Below are 23,308 nucleotides of genomic sequence, written 5' to 3'. Positions count from 1 at the left end.
ATTTGTTTAAAATATGAGTTAATTTAAATTTTAACGTTCAAGGTCCGAGAATGTGGACTTATCTTATTTTCTGTTTTCAATAATTATGTAATTTGTATCATTAAAAAACAAATCTACAATAATTTATATAATACCATCATATAAACATTAAAAAATATATATGTTAACGATGTATTTAAAATTTTAATAATAGAATATATATTAAATTAAAAACAGGAAAATAAAATTTAAAAAGTAATATAATAGAATTTAAAATATAAACAGATTTAAGCAAAATTTGAGGTTGATATTTCAGACTAGACTAAAACTTGAGTAACTGTGAAATTACTAATAACATATATAGGTTTGATGGAGACCCGACTTGGCCCATGAATATCTCTACGTCCAACTTTTGAATTATCGGTGTTTTAATAATCGAAATGATGATCAAATCGATCAAATCATCGACTCTCAGTTCAACCAGTTGATTGTCAATCCACTAATAATTTAATAAAAAATCAAATAATCATAAAAATTTAAAGAACACATTAAAAAAACTACAAAACCAAATCAACTAGTTACATCTTCAATATTTTGTCTTGATTTTTGTTTTTTTATCAGTTTTGAATGGTTTGTTCAAAGACCGATTTAACTCTTACATCCAAATCAATATATCAACTAGTTCTCAATTCAACCGATCTGATCAGTCAATCGGTAGATTATGAGACATTTTTTATAGACAAAATAATAAAACTCGAATAAGTGAAAAAGTACAATAGAGGCCTTTATATTAGGATTTAGATTGTATTTTGCCTCATTTACTAAAAAAATGGACAAATTATTCCATGTACGTTAGATCAAATCAAAGAACAAATTGGCCTTTTTGTTAAAAATTAACTTATTTCTAATATTAAAAGGTAGTTATTATACATCAACATGAGGTACATGTGACACGCCGCATGTAACTGTCTAGTTATTCCATCAGTAATGCTAATTTTTAATAGTACAAATGGATAAAATTTTTAACAGAAAGGACCAATTTACTCTTTGGTTTAACATGTAGGGACTAATTTGCTATTTTTTAAATAAAAAGATAAAAAGCATGACAAGTGGCAGTGCATTACCGGTTGAACCCCTCACACCAACCAGTTTCCCATCACGCGTAATGTAAAACCAAAAAGAAAAGCCTCAACTTTATAAGGAGCCGAGACAATGTGAACAAAAGCTAAAAGCAATGGAAGTGCACTAGACTGCAAATGCCACTTTAATTATTACACTCAAAAACACTAATGAAATCTACAAATGATAGCCAACCACCTCATCCCCCCATATTTTATTACAAGTGTGGACATGCCACTTCAGTTTCCCCAGGCTCAACCACTACAATCCATTATATATAACCTACCAAAAACCATATTAAGCTCCGTTCCAGTTGAGTTTTCAGGCAGCTGTGCGTGTTTGGTTCATTTGCGTTTTTTTATCAAACACCTTAGCAGCATGTTAAACAGCGATGAACTATGTCTTAAACTTAGAATATTGGTGCTAGTTATAGCAACGATATTCATGGTCAGTGCCGCTGGCGTTATGGGAGGAGATTCAGGGGAAGACAAAGACAAAGAGGAGTGCACGGAGCAGCTAGTAGGGTTGGCGACATGTTTGCCTTATGTCGGGGGAAATGCTAAGGCACCTACACCGGATTGTTGCAGTGGTCTGAAACAAGTTCTGAAGAACAACAAGAAGTGTTTGTGTATTATAATTAAAGATCGAAATGATCCTGACCTTGGTCTTAATATCAATGTCACACTTGCTTTGTCTTTGCCTTCTGTTTGCAACGCACCTGCTAATATTTCCAAGTGCCCTGGTACGCTTTTACATCATACATATATGTATATATATAATTGGCAGGATCAAATCTAGAATTTTTTTACTCAGAGCCGGAATTAAATTATAAATATTTTAGAGGTATCATTTATTAAATTTTTGAGGGGTTTGAAGTTTAATTTGATCGTATATTAATTTAAAGTTTCATTTTTTAAGAAGGGACTAAATTGCATATTTTCCCTTTAAATTTTAGTTCAATGACATTATTAGTGTATTATATCAAAATTTGCTTACTAGATATGCTTATGAAGTTGGTAAGTGTATTTAAGGCAATTCTTTTATGGAAAATACTAGTAGTGTCAACAACCACACTGTTTTTTTAAAAGGTTAATATATTGTTTAGTACCTGAGTTTGATTTTAATGTTCAATTTGATACTTAAGGTTAGAGTTTGGCTTCGATGTTCAATTTAGTACCCAGACTAAATGACATCACGTGACCCAATGAATGTTTGACATATGTGCTTTAATAAATAAATATAGGTACTTAATTGGGATACAAAAAGTTCAGGTACCAAATTGAACATTGAAGCCAAACTCAAGTACTTTACCGAGACAAAAAAAACTTCAAGTATCAAATTGAAAAAGAAATTGGTACCAAAGTGAAAATTGAATTCAAATTTAGGTACTAAAATGGGACAAAATTTTTAAGTACTAAATTGAATATTAAAGCAAAACTCAAGTACCAAATGTATATTATAATAGAATTTTATTTTATCTTTTTTCTTTTAGAATGATAGATAAATAATTGACTGAGGAACATGCAGAGCTGTTGCACATGGATCCCAATTCCCCAGAAGCCCAAGTTTTCTATCAGCTTTCCAAGAGCTCCTCTTCCAATGGTGGTCTCCAAAGCCCTGCTTCTGCTCCTACTGCAAGTGGTATTTTTTTTTCTAATTCTAATTCTAATTTTTTGGAATAAAACAAGATTAAATTGATAGTTGATGTACTAAAATGGAAAAAATTTTAACAAAATATAAAAAAGATAAATATTAAAATTATACAAATATGCAATGTTATATATGAGCTACGATTTTATGTAATTTTATACATGAAATTTTGATTTGATTCAATTTTACGAACCTCTAACACAATTATCGATATAACATCGTTTCACATTTACATATTGCAGACATAAATATTTTTATTTATCTATATAAAATAAAGTGATGTATTTATTCTCTTTAAATGTGTATGCTTGAATTACAATTAAAGTTTCATGTGTATAATTACATCAAATCGAAATTCATGTGTAGTTTTGAGGTTTTTTCATAATTTAAAGATTAAATTTTGATTAAGTCAAAGAAATTTTCAATTGTTGTAATTTAATCACTAAGGGTGCCTTTGGATGGACGGTGGCTGTGGTGCGATAAATTTTTTTACCTAACACCTACAATAATTAATCTCACCGCTACCGTACCGTTGTTTTTAACCTTACTAGAGATAAACACACCGTTCATCCAAAGTCAACCCTAGATTATGAGGGTAAAATAAGTAATTAAGTATGCATTTGGAATGTTGAAATGACAGTGGGAGGGAGTCCAATAAGCTCAAGTGAAGGAGAAAAGAGCCCAGAGTTGCAGAAGGGACATGGGAATTGCTATGGCTGTAGAAGAAACACATGGGTGATTGTTACACTATGGACCTTCCTGCTTTGCTATTTCATGCCTTATTTTTAGTTCCTTTATATATATATATATATATATTATGTCATATTATATAATAAAAATATAAAGCTTGACATATTGATATTGTTCGGATATGTCAAGGAGAAACTCTTTATTTGATTATTTATGTGTATGCTTTATATATATATATCTAATAATTTATTTGTTTTAAATCGGATAAATTAAAAATTAATAGTTTAATTAATTCGATTATTAATTTGATTTTACAATAATTATTTAGAAAATTGTTAATATATGAAACGTCATGTAAATCAATATTTTTTATGGCATTGTATTAAAGAGTAATTATTAAACAATGACATATTTAAAGTTTTGTCCTCCGACTTTGAAGATAGTGTCTAAGGGTATCTTTTGATGTCTGAATTGATGACCCCATGACTGTGGAAGAGCTTTGTGCATGGGGATGTTTGAACTCATACAGGTTAAACCATACTTGTCCATAATATCTTTCATAGTCTAATGGTTATGGGTTTAAGTCACCCTATGCATAAAGCTTTTCAGTGGTTATGGTTTTGCCTATTCAAACATCGAGAAGTACCCTTGAGTGCTCTCTTCAAAATTGAGGAACAAACTTTGAAAATGCACAACTATTCAACATCGGTTGTCAATTCATAATCTTTCTCTTAACCTTTTATTTTAGGCTAAACTCAACCAACTACCAATCAATTTGACCGAAGAAGGTCAGATTTAGACTCGTTGTTAGTAGGAAACATTAGCTTGAAACAAATTAAATATGTTGCATGTTCCCATATATTATCTATTCCCCTTAATTTGAATTCATCCCCAAACATTAAAACGTTTTAATTACATTATTTACTTATCGATGTTACATCAATCATATCCTTTCAATTATTAAAATTGTTAATTTAATCATTAAATAATATGTCTAACCTGTAGAACATGTAGCAAATAATAGAGGAAAACAATAAAAATAAGGAAAGCTGAACTGAACTTATTGATTTTTTCTAAAACCAACTGAATGCCTTACAAAGGCTTACATCCCATGACGTCACACCACTATTCTTAAAACTAGGGATACATCCCATGACAAACCACTATGCTAGAAAACAAAAACAACTGATTAAATTAACCATTGACTAAAGACTCAATTAATAAACTAGCAAAAAACAACATTGTTGGTGTTGTTGCTTTAACACTTCCCTTCGACACCATCTTACTTCCTTTCTAACATACCGAGCTGATGATAGAAACCTTCAATCTTGTTGCCACTCAAGCCCTCCGTGATTAAGTCTGCAACCTGTTCTTCCGTATTAACATGTTGCAACTCAATCTAATCTTGCAACACCTTTTCCCTGATGAAGTGATAATGAACCTTCATATGTTTAGTTCTTGCATAGAAAATCGAGTTCTCTGCCAAATGCATTGTTGACATGTTGTCACAGAATAAAAGAGTAGCATACTCTGTTGGCTGATACAAATCCCACAACACTTGCATGAGCCAAGTACTTTCTTGAGCTGCCATCACTGCAGCTCGATATTCAACTTTTGTTATTGACAAAGACATAGTCAGCTTCCTTTTACTGCACCAAGAAACCATTCTCGACCTAAGGAAAAACACATACCCAGTCGTTGAGCATTGGGTATCATTGATTACCCTCATAATCAACATCATAAAAACCAACCAGCTTGCAATCTCCTCCTTTCTTGTACAAAACACCATAACCAATAGTACTTTTCACATATCTCAAAATTCGTCGAAGAACTTCCAAATGAGGCTTCTTTGGACTTTGCATATATCAACTCATCACCCCATCTGCATAAGAGATATTGGGTCTTGTCAAAGTTAAGTAGATTAAACTACCAACCAGTTGCCGAAATATTGTTGCATCTTCCAAATCCTTCCCTTCATAAGCACACATCTTGGCATTTGGTTCCATGGGTGATGAAATCAGCTTGCGGTTCAACATTCCAAATTTCTTCAATAAGCCTTTAGAATACTTTTACTGATGAAGGAGGATCCCATCTCGACTACGATCAACCTCCAAACTAAGAAAGTGCTTGACCTGTCCAAGTTCTTTCATATGAAAACGCATAGATAAATTCCTCTTTGTTCGGAGAATTTCTTCATCCCAATCTCCTGTCACAATTAAATCATCTACATACACCATAACCATAGCTAGCCTTCCTTTAGCGACTTTAACGAACAAGCTAGAATACACACATGTCATTGAATAATCACTATGAGTTAAGAATTCAACGATCTTGCATACCAAGCCCTTAGTGCTTACTTTAATCCATAGAACACCTTTTGAAGCTTGCCCACTTGCTTTGGATAATCTCGACTCTAAAAGCTCATCGGTTGATTTCTGTAAATCTCCCGGTCTGGCTCCCGTGAAGAAACGCATTATTCACATCCATTTGCCACAAGTTCCAACCTTTATTGGCTGCAAGTGCAAGTAAAACTCGCATTGCTGTAAGTTTTGCTATCTGGCTAAACATTTTATCATCGTCTAGTCCATACTGTTAAGAAAATCCTTGAGCCACCAAACAAGCCTTATGCCTCTTGATTTGTAATGACTCGATAGTCAAGAGTGTCGAAAAGTGTATTTCTGAGACTCTGTTACCGTAAATTGGACCCGTAAATATTTATTAAATATATTTACAAAGCTAGTTGTGTGATTAATTAGGTTTTGGTTAGGTGAATTTGTATGAATTAAGAGTAATTAGGTAAAAGGACTAAATTGTATATAGGATAAAAGTTGAATTATAGATTAAAGAAAAATTAAAGGGACCAAAAAACCAATTATGCCATTGTCTTTAAATGAGGCGGTGAAAATATTATAAAATTTTAAGTTAAAATATATACTATAATATATTTACCTTAAGAATTAAGTATATATTATATTATATTATAATAAAAATAAATAAAGAATGAATAAAGAAAAAAAGATAAAGAAAAAGAAAGAAACAGAGAAAGCCAAACGAAATAGAAAAGAAAGAAAGAAAGAAAAAGAAAATGGAGAAAGGAGAATGATGAAGGGTCTTAGGGGTTTCAAAGTTCCAAGTTCAATTGATCAGTCAATTTAGTCCATTTTTCTTATAATTTTTATGTTTTTGGAATTCCGGTGTTAAATACTACCCGACCTATGCCAAAATTTTAGAAATTATTGAGTTTTAGGTGTTGTTAATGTTCAATAATTTTAGTATTAAGGACTAAATTGATATATTTTAAGTTAGAAATGAAAAAGGATTGAATTGTAAAATAAATTGTAAATTTTGAGTAATAGGGACTAAATTATGAAAAATTTTAAATTTAGGATTTAAGTGATATTAGGGAGTTAAATTTAGTTTAAATTAGAATTTGTATGAAAACATAAGATTAATTGTGAAGAAATAAAATTAGTCTCAGTTTAGGGACTAAATTGAAATTTAGGCAATATTTGAGTAAAATTTAAATATTCAATATGAAATTGAATTGTGTTGTATTGATGATTTTAATTTTTTTAATTCCGTAGCTAACGTCGTACCATATATTTTGTGAATTAATTATAATAAGATTATAAGTTAATATTGGTTGGTTATATATATATATATATGTGTGTGTTTATGTTTGAGGTCATATTATGACATGTTTAAGTTAATGTTTGAATGAACATGAATTAGGCAAAATAGATTGAATTTGACATGTTTACAAATTGGATTTGATTGATATTTGATTGATATGTTTTAATGATATAATTGTGGTACCAATGAAGGTACATTGGTTAGGTACCTAGGATGATTGTTTTGACATGTTTTGGATGTGTTTGATCGTGTTTAGAATTGGTTAAATGAATGATTTTTGAGTTGTTTATTGTCCAAGCTTGCAGGGAATAGTAAACTTATTTATTAAGGTACATTTTGAGTCCATACGGCCAGACACACGGGTGTGTGACTGGACCATGTGAGACACACGGCTAGCACATGGGTGTGCGAAGGCCATTTCAAAAGGGCACACGGTCTGGCACACGAGTGTGTGGCTTGGAGGTGTGACCCAAGTCAGAGAGTTACATGGGTATAGACATGGGTTGGGACAAGACCGTGTGTCCCTATTTCGAATACCCACGCAACCTGAGACATGAGTGTGTCTCCTGACCGTGTGAGTCACACGGCTTGACCACACGACCGTGTGAACCCTGTAGCTTTGAAAATTTTATTATTTTTCGAAAAAATTCTCTGAGTTTCTGAATTAGTCCCAATTTGTTTCTAACACGTATTTTGGGCCTCGAGGGCTCAAATAAGGGACATTATGTATGAATTTAATTGGTTTTTGACCTGAATATTATATGATATCAATGTTTAAATTTATGTTTGTTTGATCGATAAACTTCGGTAATGTTTTGAAACCCTATTCTGGCGATGGATGTGGGTTAGGAGTGTTACACGATTGATCCATCTGTGTGATGCTTTATCTTATAGATCCACTTGCAAGAGACAGGCTCCAATTTATTAGCTTTGACACAAGCTCCCAAGTCTCATTTCTTTTTAGTGCAACAATCTCTTCTTCCATGACTTTAACCCACTTCGGACTTTTGAAATACTTCCTCAAACATCTCCAATTCCTTCTCATCTTCTTCGACTATAACAATATTGGCCTTGTTATACTTGGGATTTGGTTTTCTAACTCTTCTCGATTTACTAAATGGAGCTAGTACTTTCGGTTCATTCGGCTCATCTTCTCTGTTTGATGGTTGATGCAGATCAATTTTGGTTGGATACTGAAGCACATCAGTTTCAACTGGATGTTGGTGCACGTAGGTTAGCTAAGGACTTTGAGTTTTAGCTTCATCATCAACAACCTCAGCTTCTACCAAACTCAGGTGGATTTGCAAATCTTGCCACTCATACTAGCAAGCATCTGATTGTAGAGTACCTCTTTCTCCGATGGCCACCATGAAGATGATTCATCAAACACCATATTCTGAGACATATAACACTTCCCGATTATATAATCACAGCATCTCCACCCTTTTCTTTGGCTGTCATATCCTACAAAAAATACACCTAACAACTTCTTGTCTATCTTGCTACGTAAATGATCGGGAACAAATACATAACTTATACATCCGAACACTCGAAAATAACTAACTGTAGGTGTCATGCTCCACAGTTTCTCAAAAGGAGAAAGAAAAGATAACCTTTGTTGAGGAAGCCTATTGATTACAAAAGCAGTTGTTTTCATCACTTCTGTCAAAAATCATCCCGAGACATTTTTCAAGTGAAGCATACTATGACATATCTCCGCCAGGTGACTATTCTTCCTCTTAGACACACCATTTTGCTGTGGAGTGTTCAAACATGTGAATTGGTAACGTATTCGACATTCCCAAAGAAAATTTGAAAACTCGAATGAGGTATACTCTTCTTCGTTGTCAGTGTGTAAACAACAAATCCCTTGACAACCTCTACTTCAACCACCTCCCTGAACTCCTTAAACTTTGTAAGAATTTTTGATTTTTTCTTCATAAAATAAACCCATACAAATATGAAAAAATCATCGATAAACGTGATCATATACTTCATCCCACAAATAGACGCTTGGTTAATTGGTACTGACACATCAGAGTGGATTAAATCTAATGGTTCCTTTGCTTTAAACTTGGACTCTTCGTAAGGAAGTTGGTGTGCTTTCCCATATTGGCAGCCTGCACAAACCATATCCGTCCCCACTTCAAGTTGCAAAAGACCTTTCAACATCAACTTCATCATCACGCCTAGCTTGGAATAACTAACATGGCTCAGCCTCATGTGCTAAAAATCAACTATCTAATTTTTCCTTGTCTTGTCTACCTATGCAACTTCGGTAAACATCATGTAGACCAACTGCAGTCTTCACCCTTGCATCACCGACTCCTCAGTAATCTCCAGGTTGAGATAAACCTTCACACCTTTAGGACTGAACAAAACATAATGTCCCGAAGATGTTAACTATGCTACTGAAAGAATATTTTTCTTCTCCCTGGCACATGGTAAACGTTTTGCAACGACACCTCAGTAGCACTATACTAAGGAGGGACTGCAATTTTAGCGACATAAGCTATTGGTAACTTCGAATTGTTTACAGTCACCACCACACAACTTCCTTTATACTCCGACAAATTTTGCAACTTCTTATTACCTACAATATTATTTCTCGTCACCTTAAAAATCGAGTTATCAAATACCATTTTAACAGGTTTGGAGAAACTATTAGTAGGTCATTTCACAATGTATTAAATGCAGTCATGCGTTTGCAATGTGTTTTGTTTAAAAAGCCAGAGACAATTCCAGTTAGTTCTACAAATTCGAAGTGAAAATGGTTCAAAGTATTGGAGTGTATATATATTTGTTTAGAAATAACTTACTGGATTTAAATTTTAATAGACTATATTAACTCTACATTTTCTTTTATTTGTAGAATTGCTTAGGTTCTTTAGATGAAACCTATATCAACATTAAAGTTCAATCAGTTGATAAAACTAGATATCGAACTCGAGAAGGTGACATAACAACAAATATGTTAGGTGTTTGTAGATTTGATATGCAACAAATATGTTAAGTGTTTGTACATCTAATATGCAATGGACACCAACCTTTCTGTGAAAGTAAAGGGGGGGTTAAATTTGAATATAAAATAACTAGCAGAAACTAAATAAAAATATGAACGCAGTAAGTAAGCAAACAAAATTAAATTTGAAAAAACCAATAAAACGAAAGCTCCTCTCTATTTGATAAGTCAATTATAGTGATCCAGGAACAATCTCATATCACCACCCTTTCCGTATGTAAATTAACTACGAGAACAACTCGACAATTAACTCATGTCACGTGAATAACCTTGAAAACAGCTTCTACACAATTTAATTCCTTAGTAGCCTTGTGAAGTAGAAGAACCCGATTCAAATTAACAGCCTCAACTGTGTAGATTGTTTAAACTTAATCGTTAATTCTCTTAACAAATCCAACTATTCGTTCAATTGATCATATCAATTTATTATTTAATGGACTGAATACGATAATTATAAACCGTATTAATTTACCAATGATATGCCGTCTAACACTTAAACAAGATGTACCCTTCTTAATTTAATGCTGAAACGGAGTTATGAGACAATTAAATCTATCTCCTACACTGAAAATTTAACAAACACGGATGTGAAGAGTGAATGCTATTTCGTAATACCAAATCAACTAATCCACCTTTGGCTACAGTGTCGCCCCGTCATAAACGCCTTACCTATCTAATAATAATAATAATAATAATAATAATAATAATAATAATAATACCTCAAGACACAAAGTCGGCCAAGTATGTTCCAATAATAGTAATAATAATAACACCTAAGACACTTTTTGAAAGTCGGCTATGTATGTTTTAATGATAATAAATTTTAAATAATAACAATTTAAATTAATAAACTCCTAAAATAAAAAGAGTTAATGGTGTAACGGTAAATTGACGTAGCATGTTAAGTAGTTATTTCAAACAAACATTTTAGGTTAATTTATACAACCGATCCCCGTATTTTTTGTTTTGAGCAATTTAAAATTTTCTTTTATGTTTTTTTTAATTTTCATTCTCTTATTCTTCTCCCTCTGTTTTCCTCCTTTCTCCATTTCTTTTAACGTAATTTTTCTATATTTTTCATTTATTAAAATTAGTCCCTATACTTTTATTTTTTTGAACAATTTAACTTTTTCGAGTGAGGCGAGCTTGTGGACTAGTTTTAACAAATGAAAAACATAGAAAAACTACGTTAAAAGAAATGAGGAAGGGAGGAAAACAAAGGGAGAAGTAGAAGAGAATAAAAAAAAAGTTAAAAGAACATAAAAGAAAAAAAATATAAAGGATCAATTATAGAATTTAACCTAAAATTTTCATTTGAAATAATGATTTAACGTGCTATGTCAGCTTATAGTTACACCGTTTACGGCAATTAACGGCTCAATGACTAAAGTGTTACAACACGATAACGTAAGTTACTAAAACGTAACATTTTAAACATAAATGACTAAAATATAATCTGTGGCAAACAAAAGTGACTATTTTAATAATTTATCCAAAAATAATAAAAATAAAATAATCCTAAAAATGAAGAGTTTCTCAAGCTCCCGCGTGTCAATTTTTCCATGCTATTCACACATCAATTCGTTTTTCAACATATCGAATAATTGTTATATCTACCTCAATTAAGTGCTAAAATTTATATAACTCATATTCAAAATTAAACAAATAGTAAAATAAACTCAATTAAATACATTGTCAATGGAATATCTAAAATTCGCATTTAATAATTATAATGATTTAAAAAATAAATTTGATTTAAAAATAAAAGCGGTGATTTAAACCCCAATATTACTAGTTAAATTTAAATTAATTAAATTATCTCCCTAATATCTAAATTGACTAAATATTTATATTTTTAATAGTTATCTAGTTGGTCATTCAATTTTTAAGGCGCTTTCATTTTAGTTATTCAAGCGTTAAAACTCTAACGGCGGTTGACTGTACACGCCATATCATATTTGCACTTTCATTTTAGTCACTAACTTCTAAGTCGTTTTCATTTTGGTTACCCAAAAAATATTTTTTTTTAAGTATTGATAGGAGTAAAAAAAAATTAAGTGAAATAACAGTAGAAACTAAAATAATTCATTAAAAAGAATTAACAAACTGTATTTGTTTACAGCTGGAAGTTCTAATTTTTTTTAATATATCAAAACATCAAAATTAAATAAATAAATTATTGAAAAATTTATCCATCAGAGTATCATTTGATTTGTTACTATAACATTGAAATTTAATTAATTAATTAATTAATTTAATCTCTATTTAAAATTTAAAATTTTATTTTATATTTTCAAATTAAAATCAACTCATATTTTATAATTGTAAACCTAATTTTTTAATTATATAATTTTAAAATTTTCATGTTAAACTTAAAAAATATAACTCCTTACACTTAATTTAATTAATTTTATCTTAATGAAAAAAATCATATACCTATAAATATCCAAAACCACATTATCCAGGACCATCCTGATTGAAATATCAGAGTTGGACTAACATGCACAGAGTTTGAAAGTTAAGGGTTAATTAGACAATTACTTTTTCTTACATTTTACTATGGTTAAACTATAAAAATAGTTATTTTGATTTGTCTCAGGTTATATTTTAGTCACTTACGTTTGAAATGTTATGTTTTAGTCATTTACGTTATTGTTTTGTTACGAAATAGTTACTCTACCGTTAAGTTCTATTACCTCCCTAATGGCGGTCTTACGTGGTAGTTCAAATGGGTTTTAAATGCCAAATTAGATGTCCTATAGAGCAATCCAAATTAAATTTATTTAATTAAAAACCTATTTTCATCCAATATCCAAATTGGTATTTAAAACCTATTTGGACTGCCATATAAGACTAAGACTGTCGTTAGGGAAGTAACAGAGTTTAATTAAAAAAATTACCACTTCGTAACGAAACAATGACATAGGAGACTAAAATATAATTTAAAGTAACTAAAAGTGACTATTTTTACAATTTAGCCTTTTAATATTGTTGGGGACTTGGGGGGGTTAAGGTCTTGATTTTCTGTTTTGTTTTGTTCATTGCTTCCTTCTTTTTCTGACTTTTTGGAGTTTTGTTTTCTCTTATCCTTGAGTTGCATTATGTCCTGTTTCCTTACGAATTTTAATATATATTTCCTTTTCAAAAGTTAGCTATATTTAGCATGTACGCAATTCGGTTCACAATTTCCAACGGGTTTCCAGTCTTGCAGTCCCCCACAACAAGCCAGCAGTCACCAAAACCTTCATCTCCACCAATTGTATGTACTCTTTTTTTACTAATTTGATTTTGGGTCGTTTTGTTTAAATGTTAAGAACTTAAGCCATCTACTCCTTTATTTGCTTCGTTGGGTCAAAGGTATATTGCTTCCTTTCTATATCTTCTTTTCCCTTCACCTTGGGTTTTGCAAGCAACGTTTATAACATTCTATTTGATTGGTATTCCGTTTGATTTTCACAAGCACGCTTTATCAGTTTTCAATGAAACAATAGTCTTTTTGTTTAAGAAATCTTTATTGATTGATTTGTTGGAAAATGGGTTCATTTCAAATTCATGGATGGGGATGGGTGCTGTGAGTTCCACTGGGCTAAAACAGAAGCTTAAAGGGAGGGGTTTGATTTGAAGGCTTTATTTTATTTGCTTTGCGAGCAAAAATAGGATATGTTGGAAAATGCCTGAAATGGGATTTTATTTTTCTTGTTGTAAAGCTGGAGGAAAGAAAAGAAAAGACTGGGAAACTAAGTGATTACTGAAGTTTAAAATTACAGGATGAAGTATATGCTAAACAGTGGAAAGTGAATTAGAATTACTGATTTGGTAAAGACTGTGGGAAACTAAGTGATCATTAAAGTTTAAAAAGACTTAAGTTCTTCAATTGATGTATATTTGTTCTGCTTATATTGTATGTTATTTATGAATAGGATATCATAAGGCTTGTAGTCTTTTGTCTCTGCCATATGTGCTAAATGTGATTTCTTGTGGTCTTGTATTGCTATTAGCTAAAGAGCATTCAAAACTTTATCTGTTTCTTGACTCACTTTTCTTCATACAGAGGTGTATTTTCTTGTTTTCCTCTCTCAACGATGAATGTTTTGCTTGTAGGTTTGGGTTGATCAGGAACTACACTCTTTGCACGTTCAGTAGAGGTTCCTGTCAACTCCTTTTGACTGTAATGAGTAACAGTATCGAAGATGATTCATTTTCTAAGCCTGTTGGAAGATGGTCTGTTTACTGTTATGGTGTGGGTCACATGCTAAATGACATCACTTCTGCATGCTGGTTTACTTATCTTCTATTGTTCTTAACTGAGATCGGGCTCTCCTCTAGGTATAAAGTCTTTCTATTGGGTCAGAAATTAAAATCTTCATGATTGATTTGCCGTGTATTTTTCCTCTTTAATCTATTTGTCACTTTTAAACTTGTTTGTTTATCTGAATTTGATTAAAAAATGACCCTGAGGCTGAAAATGCTTTGCTTAACCTTTCTTATGTAGACTTTGGTATTAGTAAAACTTTAATCTAGTTGCCTTTCATACCTGCCTTTCATTGTTTACTGGAAGTTATATCTGTTGCCTTTGGTTCACATATGTGCAAGTCTCTTGAAGGAGCTTTGTTATTATTTATGCATGCCTCTATTCTCTACCCATTCGTTAATCCTGTCTACAAACTCATAGCATGTGGAGAGAAAAAAGGTAGAAGCTCTTAAAAGTCCAATTTGCTACAGTTGGCGTCTCCATGTTGATGTCCAAAGTATGTCAAATCGACCATGTTCACAAAAATAATCATTTTGGTACAAATGAACTATATGAATCTGATTTATGTGCAGCAGAAGGTAGAATGTAGGTCTTAGATAATGGAAAACTAAAGCATGACTAGATGTCATTCTAGTATTGTGGACTTATGCTATGAACAAAGAAAACATGTCTAAACATTTTAGATTTTAAGATTCTTTTTGCTTTTACATGGCTTCTAAAATTTCTACTTCGTTTTGGATTATTATATAATTGAACTTTGTAATTCTGTTATTATAACGTATCTATATAGTTAGCTTCTTGGAGATTATGTATGTAAATTCCATCTTCATGTATTTCTTAATTTTTTTTTTTGTAAATATAACGTTCCATGTGTAATTATTTTATATTTTTGTAGGGATGCTGCTATTGTCATGCTTTCCGGCCAAATAGCCGATGGTCTAGCCACCATATTTTTTGGTGAACTGGTAATTGATTTCAAATCTTTCTTTTAATCCTTGTCATCTTGTGGCAACATTTACATGTTTTACATGTTTGTTGTGAGTGCAACATGATTGAAATTAGTATTATAGCTCTAACCTTAAGCAAGGTTTTTCAATTTATGCTCCTTTCTTTTATTTCCTTTTGACTTGTGGCAATAACTTTCATTCATTTACTTGATAGATTGACAGGTTTGGACATTTCAAAATCTGGCACGGTGCAGGAGCTATCTTGGTTGCTGTTTCTTTTTCTTCGGTTTTTGGTGGTTGTATACCTTGTAAACTCCTTTCGTCTTTCTCAGCAATAGTAGAGACTGTTTCATACAGTACATTTGCTGCAATTTTTAATGTCGGCTGGGCTGCTACTCAGGTTTCACACATGTAATGTTTCAATAGCTTTATCAATCTTCTCATTGTAACATACATGATATCATATTTGATTCTTCTACGCAGAGAGATAAGCAAAAGCATAAAATTCTGATTGGATTGGATGAAGTTTTTTCTGCAAATTCTTATAGTGCTTAATGGATTCTTGTGATAGAATATCATTCAGGTTAAAATATGTTGTTAGTCCCTATATTTCTATAGAGTTTGAGATTTAGTCCCTGTACTATGAAAGGTAAAAATTCGATCTTCTTACTTTTTTAATTGAAAAATCCTAGTCCAATAATTATCATTGTTGGCAGTTCTTGACAAAATTTCTCAATTTATCATGTTTATTTTTTGTTAATCATATACCATGTCATATGAGGATTGCCTAATCAAAATTCCAAGTTGACAATTTTTGGTAGAAAATACTTACGATTTTGATAACCGGTCTGAGATTTTTAAATAAAAAAGTAAGAGGACTTAAATTTTTACTTTTTAAGTACAGGGACTAAATCTCTAATTTTGTCAAATACAAGGACTAACAACATATTTAACCTATCATTTACATTTTTCTTTTGATCTTGGAATAAAATTGGTTTTTCCCTGTATCTTTTCTATATTGCAGGTCCATGGTGAGTTGCATCACTCTCAATTCAACAAGCAGAGTAGTACTGGCAAGCTGTCGAAATGCCTTTACAATGGTCAGCTCCTTTCACCTATTGATTTGTTGCATGGCTCATGAGCATTATGGCTGGTGCTAAACTTACTGGTAATCTAGGTTGCAAATCTCAGCCTATATGGAATTGCTTTTATAGTATTTGAAGTCATCAGAGCAGAAACACGTGCAGATATTGAAAATCAGGTATGCTTTTTTTTTTTTTTTTATGGAAGATGTGATCCTTATGCTAGGTGTTCCTATTCGAGCATAATCATATATTCACCTCTGCTGAGCAGTACCGTTGGATTGCATACTTATCAATATTCATTGGATGCTGCTTTGTGGGAGTATTTTATCTTGGAACAAAAGAACCGAGGTGAGCTGTATCTCCCGACACAATTCCCCGGCATGTTTTGCATGTTAGGCTATCACTAAGAATTTCATATCTTTATTATGTAGATCGAAGACAGGTATACATGGAGATATTCATGCAAGGATTTCGTGGACTTACTGGTTCTTGAAAATTTTATACTATCAAGTTGCTATTGTTTATATGCTTACAAGACTAGTACTTAATGTTTCACAAGTAAGCATACTTTTTATTTCTTCGATTTATGGTGCTTAATATTTTTTTCAGTATCGCGGAGACTGAAGAATAGTAAATCTAATATCACAGATTTTAAATTTAAAGATGGTTTCTTTTTGTGAAGGCATATCTCGCATTCTATGTAATTGATGATTTGCAAATGGCACAGTCCTCTAAAGCTTTGGTATCTGAACTGAACTTGTCATCATTAAATTTATTTTCGGTCTTCAATATGTTTTAGAGATGAATGCTAGGCTAATATCTTGTCTTATTGATCGGTTAGGTTCCTGCCATTATCTATATTTGCAGCTTCGTAGTATCTATTCTTCTTCAGGTCTGCCTCGTTAAAACTTGGTTTTTATCTTCGGAAAGCTTTTATATAACATTGCTTAAGCTTTAGGCATTCACCCTATGTAGGAGATTGCATGGAAAGAGCAACGCCTGAAGGCTTATTATACTGCTGGAGGAATTCTTTGGATTTTTTGTGGTATAGCGATTATCCTCTTACCTCGAAGGATGAGTCTATTCGTGTATGCCATATCCATATTTATTGGAATAGCAAATGCATTAATGACGGTATGTTGGAATATTTGTGCCATGCTCTCCTAGTTTGTTTTTCTTTCGTGTTTTGCTTATTCCAATTCTTAAAGCCATGTAGGTGACTGCTGTGAGCATGCAGAATGTGCTAATCGGTCAAGATCTTAATGGTTGCGCATTTGTCTGTGGATCATTGAGCTTCTTGGATAAAATCTCATGTGGGCTCACCCTATTTGTTCTTCAATCCTTTCATAGTAAGTTCACTGTCATATATGAGCTTTTGGAATCATAGATGATAATTCAAAAGAATCTTCCTTATGTGTGTGAATGGTATAATAATCTTCACTGCCTGCTGAGTGGTATCATCAAAACTATTATAAGCTTGTACCTGAACTGCTTTAGATTTTTCATCTGATTTGTTTTTGATTTATCGTGTAATTCGACATCCGAATTTCAGCCTGCCATCTAAGGGGTGAAAGTACCACGAAAACCTCTGTACTAGAAGTCGGATTGCACTTTGCCCACTTTACTCAAAAAATGGGCAAATTAGCCTCTGTACCTTAGATCAAAAAGCAAATTGATCCTTCTATTAAAAATTCTATCAATGTTTACCGTTAAAAACTGATCTCGGTATGTCAGCATAAGGTATACGTGGCAGGCCACATGTCACTGTTTGGTTATTGTATCAGCCACGCCAGTTTTTAATAGTATAAACGGATGAAATTTTAAATAGAAAGGACCAATTTGCTCTTTGATATAACATCCATGGATTAATTTGCCTATTTTTTAATAGAGGAGGCAAAATGCAATCTGACTCGTTGTAGAAGGGCTTACATGGTACTTTAACCCCACCTAAGGTATACATGGCTATTACTGTCATGTTTGTTGCAAATGAACGGCCATGATCTTGGATTATCCAATTTGTAGACTTCATCCTATAGTTGTAACTTGCAAACACTCCTTGAATATGTTGCTTGAACTCAGGTGTGAGCGTTGGATACAAGTACGTATCCAACATCGGTGTATTAAATTTTTCATAAGTTTTTCTATGTACTTAGAAGCTCTTTGAAGGTCGTAACAATATAGATCATTGCACTTTGGCAGCACAAAACTTTTATATTGAACCATGAAACTTCAATGCAGGTAGCTCACCAATAGTTGCCGGAAACTATTCAACCGGTAACTTTTCAATCACAAGATACGGTTTAGGACTCGTGCCGGCATTTTGTTCACTTGTTGGCGTGGCGGTTACTTGGACCATGGAACTACGTATCCCGTCGTACAAACCACTGACTGAAACCCTACTGGAATGACATAAAATGTTAATAATACCAATAAGTCATTTACAGCTTAGAAAAGAAAGCATAGCATCATATGGTTGATTGGGGGAGGAATTGAAGGGATAACAAGTGAAGGACATTTGCTCAATTGCAGTACAGTCCAAGACAGTCAGCAATGGAGAATATCAACAGTTTGTTAACAGTTATAGTGACAGTAACTACTATTATTGAAACACTAACTTGCAAGATTCAACAACTATTGTATTGATTTTAATGATTTATTTCAGCTTTTTCTTTATCACACTTGTTCTTAGTTTATGCATGAATAGCAGTTGTTTTAAGTTACTTTGTTCTTTCAGATCATTTTAGAATATGGATTGGGTCTTAACTAGCACCAAACCCCTCTGGAGTTTACAAAATGTAGTAATAATATATTTTATTGATTAAAAAATTAAATTAAATTTATGATAATTATTTAAGTTCTAGCATAGATTAATTTAAATTAATGTCTGTGGCAAAGGGTTTGAAAAGCAAGCAGGACCGTCTTTAGGGGTCATTCATCTTGCAGCATTAGACCGCCATTTCATACAGCCATCATGAGCTGCTGTATATCTAGATCTTGTTCTTTAGATTGAGGATTTTTTTTATTTGTTGAATTTTCCTCTCTTGGTAACTTGGAAGGGGGTTTTCTAGTTGGTTTCTTCAGAAAATTATTTTCTTTCTTTTAGTAGTTGTTTCAGATGTATTTTATGGACACTTATTCTCGTACGCCTGTTAATAAAATTAAACGAATTATTTTTAAAAAAAATAATTATACATCATTTGATAGCAAAATAAAAGAAAATTATTTTTCCTTTGATATTTTTAAAAATAAAATAAAATAATCAATAAATTTATTTTTCATTTCTTTAATTAATAAATAAACATAGTATCATACCATCATTATTCCGTGAAGCTCAGCTTTACTGTCTTGCCATAGCCCTTAAATTATAGGGGAAAAAGATCCTTACAACACCCGTGAATCTATAAAATAAAATTTGTAAGTAAGAGGGTAAATATTAAAATTATACATGAATTTTGATTCAATGTTTAATGTATGACATAAACTTTAATTTTCTGTGATTTCGTACATGAAATTTTGATTCGATTCGGTTTTTACAAATCACTAGCAACATTATCGAATTAGCACCATCTTAGATTGGCATATTGCATACACAAACAATTATATTAATCCAAAGATAAAATAAATGTATATATTTCCACAATTGAATCAAAATCAAAATTTTATTTATAGATACGAACCATAATTTAAGTTTCATGTGTATAACTATACTAAATGAAAATTCATGTATTAAATTACACATTTGACTAAAGTTCATGCACAAAGTTAATATTTATCTCTATTTTCAGGAGATTAATTTTAAGTACTTTTGATAATTTATAATAAAAAGTTAAATAATAGATTTTTTTCAAAGAAAAGCGTGGAAAATGATAGATAGATAAGAAGTTATTTATCACTTAACGTAAAAAAAAAACTTTCTTATTTTATTTTATTTCTATTAATATTATCCTTTAAACACTTTACCTTTAAAATTTTAAAAATTACATTTATTAAATATTTTAATTATATTCCACATTTAAATTTAAAAATATACAAATATTTTATAATTTAAATTCAATATTTAAATTTTCACCATTTGCAATTTAATAAAAAAATAGCTTGAAGGCTAGAATTTACTCTAAAACAATATGAAAATTGAACTAAAATAATTCTACTATGGATAAAAATATTATAGAGGTTCCCATATACTTAAAAGAATGGCTAAATTAGTCTTTATACGTTAAATCGAAAAGTAAGTTGGTCCTTTTGTTAAAAATTTCACCATTGTTACTGTTAAAACTCAATTATTGTACGTCAACATGAAGTACACCTATGGCATTATTTCGTCAGTTGTTTCAGTTTTTAACAGTAGAAATAAATGAAATTTTTAACAAGAATAACTATTTTACTTTTTGATCTAATGTACGTGGATTAATTTACCTATTTTTTCAGTAGAGAAGATAAAATGTAATCTAACTCTTAGAGATTTATCGGCAAGCTCTTCCAACTTTTGTTTATCTATAAAATTCAAACTTGAAACTTAAGTGTTGCTTGATAAATTGAAAATTAAATATTGAAAATTTTAAGTGTTAAAAGGTTAATTGTTGAATTTGAATTATGAAATCTGTTTGGTATGTTGCTTAAAATTAAGCATAGAATATAATTAAATTATTTTATAATTTTAAATTTTAAATTATGAAAGTTTTTATTTTACATTTGTATCCTTAGATTTTATACATATTAAAAATTTGGAATAAAGTATACGCTTAATAAATATAAATATTATAAATCTAAAAAATAAATACTAAATCGAGAACAAATTCGAATTCAATATCTTAAATAAAATAAGTAATTTAAATGATCATATAATTAATAAGATGGTCTTCAAAATAAATAAATAAAGTAAATTAACTTAACGGGGTTGTGGGACAGCAATAAAAGCGTCGTGCTTCTAGGCGAAGCGGTGAAGTGCCAAATCTAAGATGGCGATAGTCCAGTGGCCGAAAGCATCACTAGCTTACGCTCTGACCCGAGTAGCATGGGGTATTCTTCATTAAGTGATAAGTAGCTCTTACCTATTTATTATTTTTAACAGTGGCAAAGCCAAGGGGGCCAGCAAGGCCTCAGCCCCCAGAAAATAGAAAATTTTTCATGTAAGCTCATTTACAATTTATAAAATTTTAAATTAGTAATAGTAAAATTATACTATAAGCCTCCAAAAATGATAAAAATTTTAATTTAATCCCTTAAAAACTATAAAGATATAAACTATTAAAATGGTGAAATTACATTTCTAGACTCCGATGATTTTGAACACTTATTTATTACTTAACCCAACAATCATTAAATTAGTTAATATGCTTTTAACAATCAACAATTTGCCTATCTTCTATAACATGATAATTCTCTTTAGTGTGACATCAAATCCAGATATCAAAAGGAATATACATTAAAAAAAGAGAGAGAGTGTGTGTGTGTGTGTGAGAGAGAGAGAGAGAGAGAAAGGGTATAATAATAAATAGGAAAGGTGATGTTCCATGGAAATGGATGCATGGTTTCAACATTAAAGTAGTCTCTGGGATTTGCCTTTTTGGCCATTAGACTTGCACAAACACTCTTTTACCTTTCACTTATTGCTATCTATGCCCCTCTCTCTCTCATTCATTTGCATGTGAAGATGCTATACGCTACCCAAAATTCTAATGCTGCTTACTGTAACTGTACCCCAGCTGCTTCATAAAAATGGAAATAAAGCAGCCATTTTACACGCACGTGCGCGTGGTCACAACCTAATGCCAATGGGGACAAAAAGAGTGGAACCCCCCTCACCACCCCTTTTGAAGCACAATGAGGAGAGAGGGGTTGCTTGTGCTAATTACCAATTTCTCTGAATACTGTTTTATACTGAATGCTGACACCAAAATGGCCATCGTTTGATACCCTTCCCCAGCAAGTAAGTGACTGTGTTTCAAGCAAAACAAAATACAGCCATTGCCCATTGCCCATTGCCCATTGCCCATTGCCCATTGCATGCATCATAAACATATACACTGTTGTTAAATGTCAACTCCTTTTTCTTTTTTTTAATAAAAGAACGAAAACCCAATGTTCCATTGTAGAATGTAGATATGATGATTCATTTTCATCCTTGGCGAAGGAGAGCTTGAAAGAGACCAAGAAGCATACATGAGAGGGGGGTGGGGTTGGTGGAGGGGGGTGGGGGTGAGGTGAGCGAATCCAAGAAGCGGACAAGTAAGGAAAAAACAGGTGTCAGCGTTAAAATGGCAGTGCCGCATATGTAATGTAATTCCGCATTTAAGGCTTTGCGTGTCTTGAATTTATTATAGCAGACAGTGTGAGTGAGAGAGAAAAAGAAGAAAGAAAAAAGAGGGATCAAAATATCCTTCTCTTTTACCCTGCTCTTTGTCTTTTCCATTTTCTTTCTTTTTCCATCTGTTTTATCTCTCTGCCTATACATATATATATATATACACCTATTCTCTCTCTAAAGTCTCTTGTTCTATCTATGTGTAAAAACATTCTCGTACCCTCTTCTTACATTTTTATTTTTAAAGCACAAATTAGTTGATTAATTATATATAATTATGGTACAAGTATCTATATAAAGAGTCTAATTATATTTTGTTTTTTATCTCACTATTTCTTTTGTTGAAAATTTTATCCATTTTTACTATTAAAAATTAGTTACTATACGTCAAAATGCGATATACGTGGTACATCACGTCTCACTGTCTGGTTATTCCGTCAACCACGTCAGTTTTTAACATTACAAATGGATGAAATTTTTAACAGAACCAATTTGCTCTTTAATCTAATGCATAAAGACCAATTTATTCAATTTTTTAGTAGAGGAGGCGAAATACAATCTGACCCTAGTACATGAGTCTCCATGGTACTTTTACCTAGAACTATTACATTATTTTTGTATTATATG

The 23,308-nt window shown here is 31.7% G+C and overlaps 2 protein-coding genes across 3 annotated transcripts; both read left to right on the top strand.

Annotated features, from left to right (window-relative positions):
• The first annotated feature begins 1,385 nt into the window (after positions 1–1,385).
• LOC105790269 (non-specific lipid transfer protein GPI-anchored 14) lies at positions 1,386–3,698 on the top strand. The gene is made up of 3 exons (XM_012617775.2): positions 1,386–1,840; positions 2,626–2,739; positions 3,389–3,698. Exons 1-3 carry the CDS (start codon positions 1,477–1,479, stop codon positions 3,535–3,537), a joined length of 627 nt encoding a protein of 208 aa, XP_012473229.2. The 5' UTR covers positions 1,386–1,476; the 3' UTR covers positions 3,538–3,698.
• Positions 3,699–13,132: 9,434 nt separating this feature from the next.
• LOC105790267 (uncharacterized) lies at positions 13,133–19,053 on the top strand. 2 transcript variants are annotated; one of them, XM_012617771.2, is made up of 14 exons: positions 13,133–13,352; positions 13,408–13,450; positions 14,195–14,419; positions 15,241–15,310; positions 15,507–15,703; positions 16,317–16,392; positions 16,470–16,553; positions 16,646–16,725; positions 16,809–16,935; positions 17,060–17,119; positions 17,219–17,269; positions 17,353–17,511; positions 17,594–17,726; positions 18,616–19,053. In XM_012617771.2, the coding sequence occupies exons 3-14, from the start codon at positions 14,265–14,267 to the stop codon at positions 18,783–18,785; spliced, it is 1,362 nt and encodes a 453-aa protein (XP_012473225.1). In that variant the 5' UTR covers positions 13,133–13,352; positions 13,408–13,450; positions 14,195–14,264; the 3' UTR covers positions 18,786–19,053. The 2 variants fall into 2 exon arrangements, with proteins under 2 accessions (XP_012473225.1, XP_012473226.1); XM_012617772.2 differs by lacking the exon at positions 13,408–13,450 and having other exon boundaries at positions 13,134–13,352.
• Positions 19,054–23,308: the final 4,255 nt, after the last annotated feature.

Source organism: Gossypium raimondii, chromosome 8 (assembly GCF_025698545.1).
Source record: "Gossypium raimondii isolate GPD5lz chromosome 8, ASM2569854v1, whole genome shotgun sequence".
In the NCBI taxonomy this organism is placed as follows: domain Eukaryota; kingdom Viridiplantae; phylum Streptophyta; class Magnoliopsida; order Malvales; family Malvaceae; genus Gossypium; species Gossypium raimondii.
Note: the sequence above shows the minus strand (reverse complement) of the source record. Positions and strands in the feature narration are given on the sequence as shown.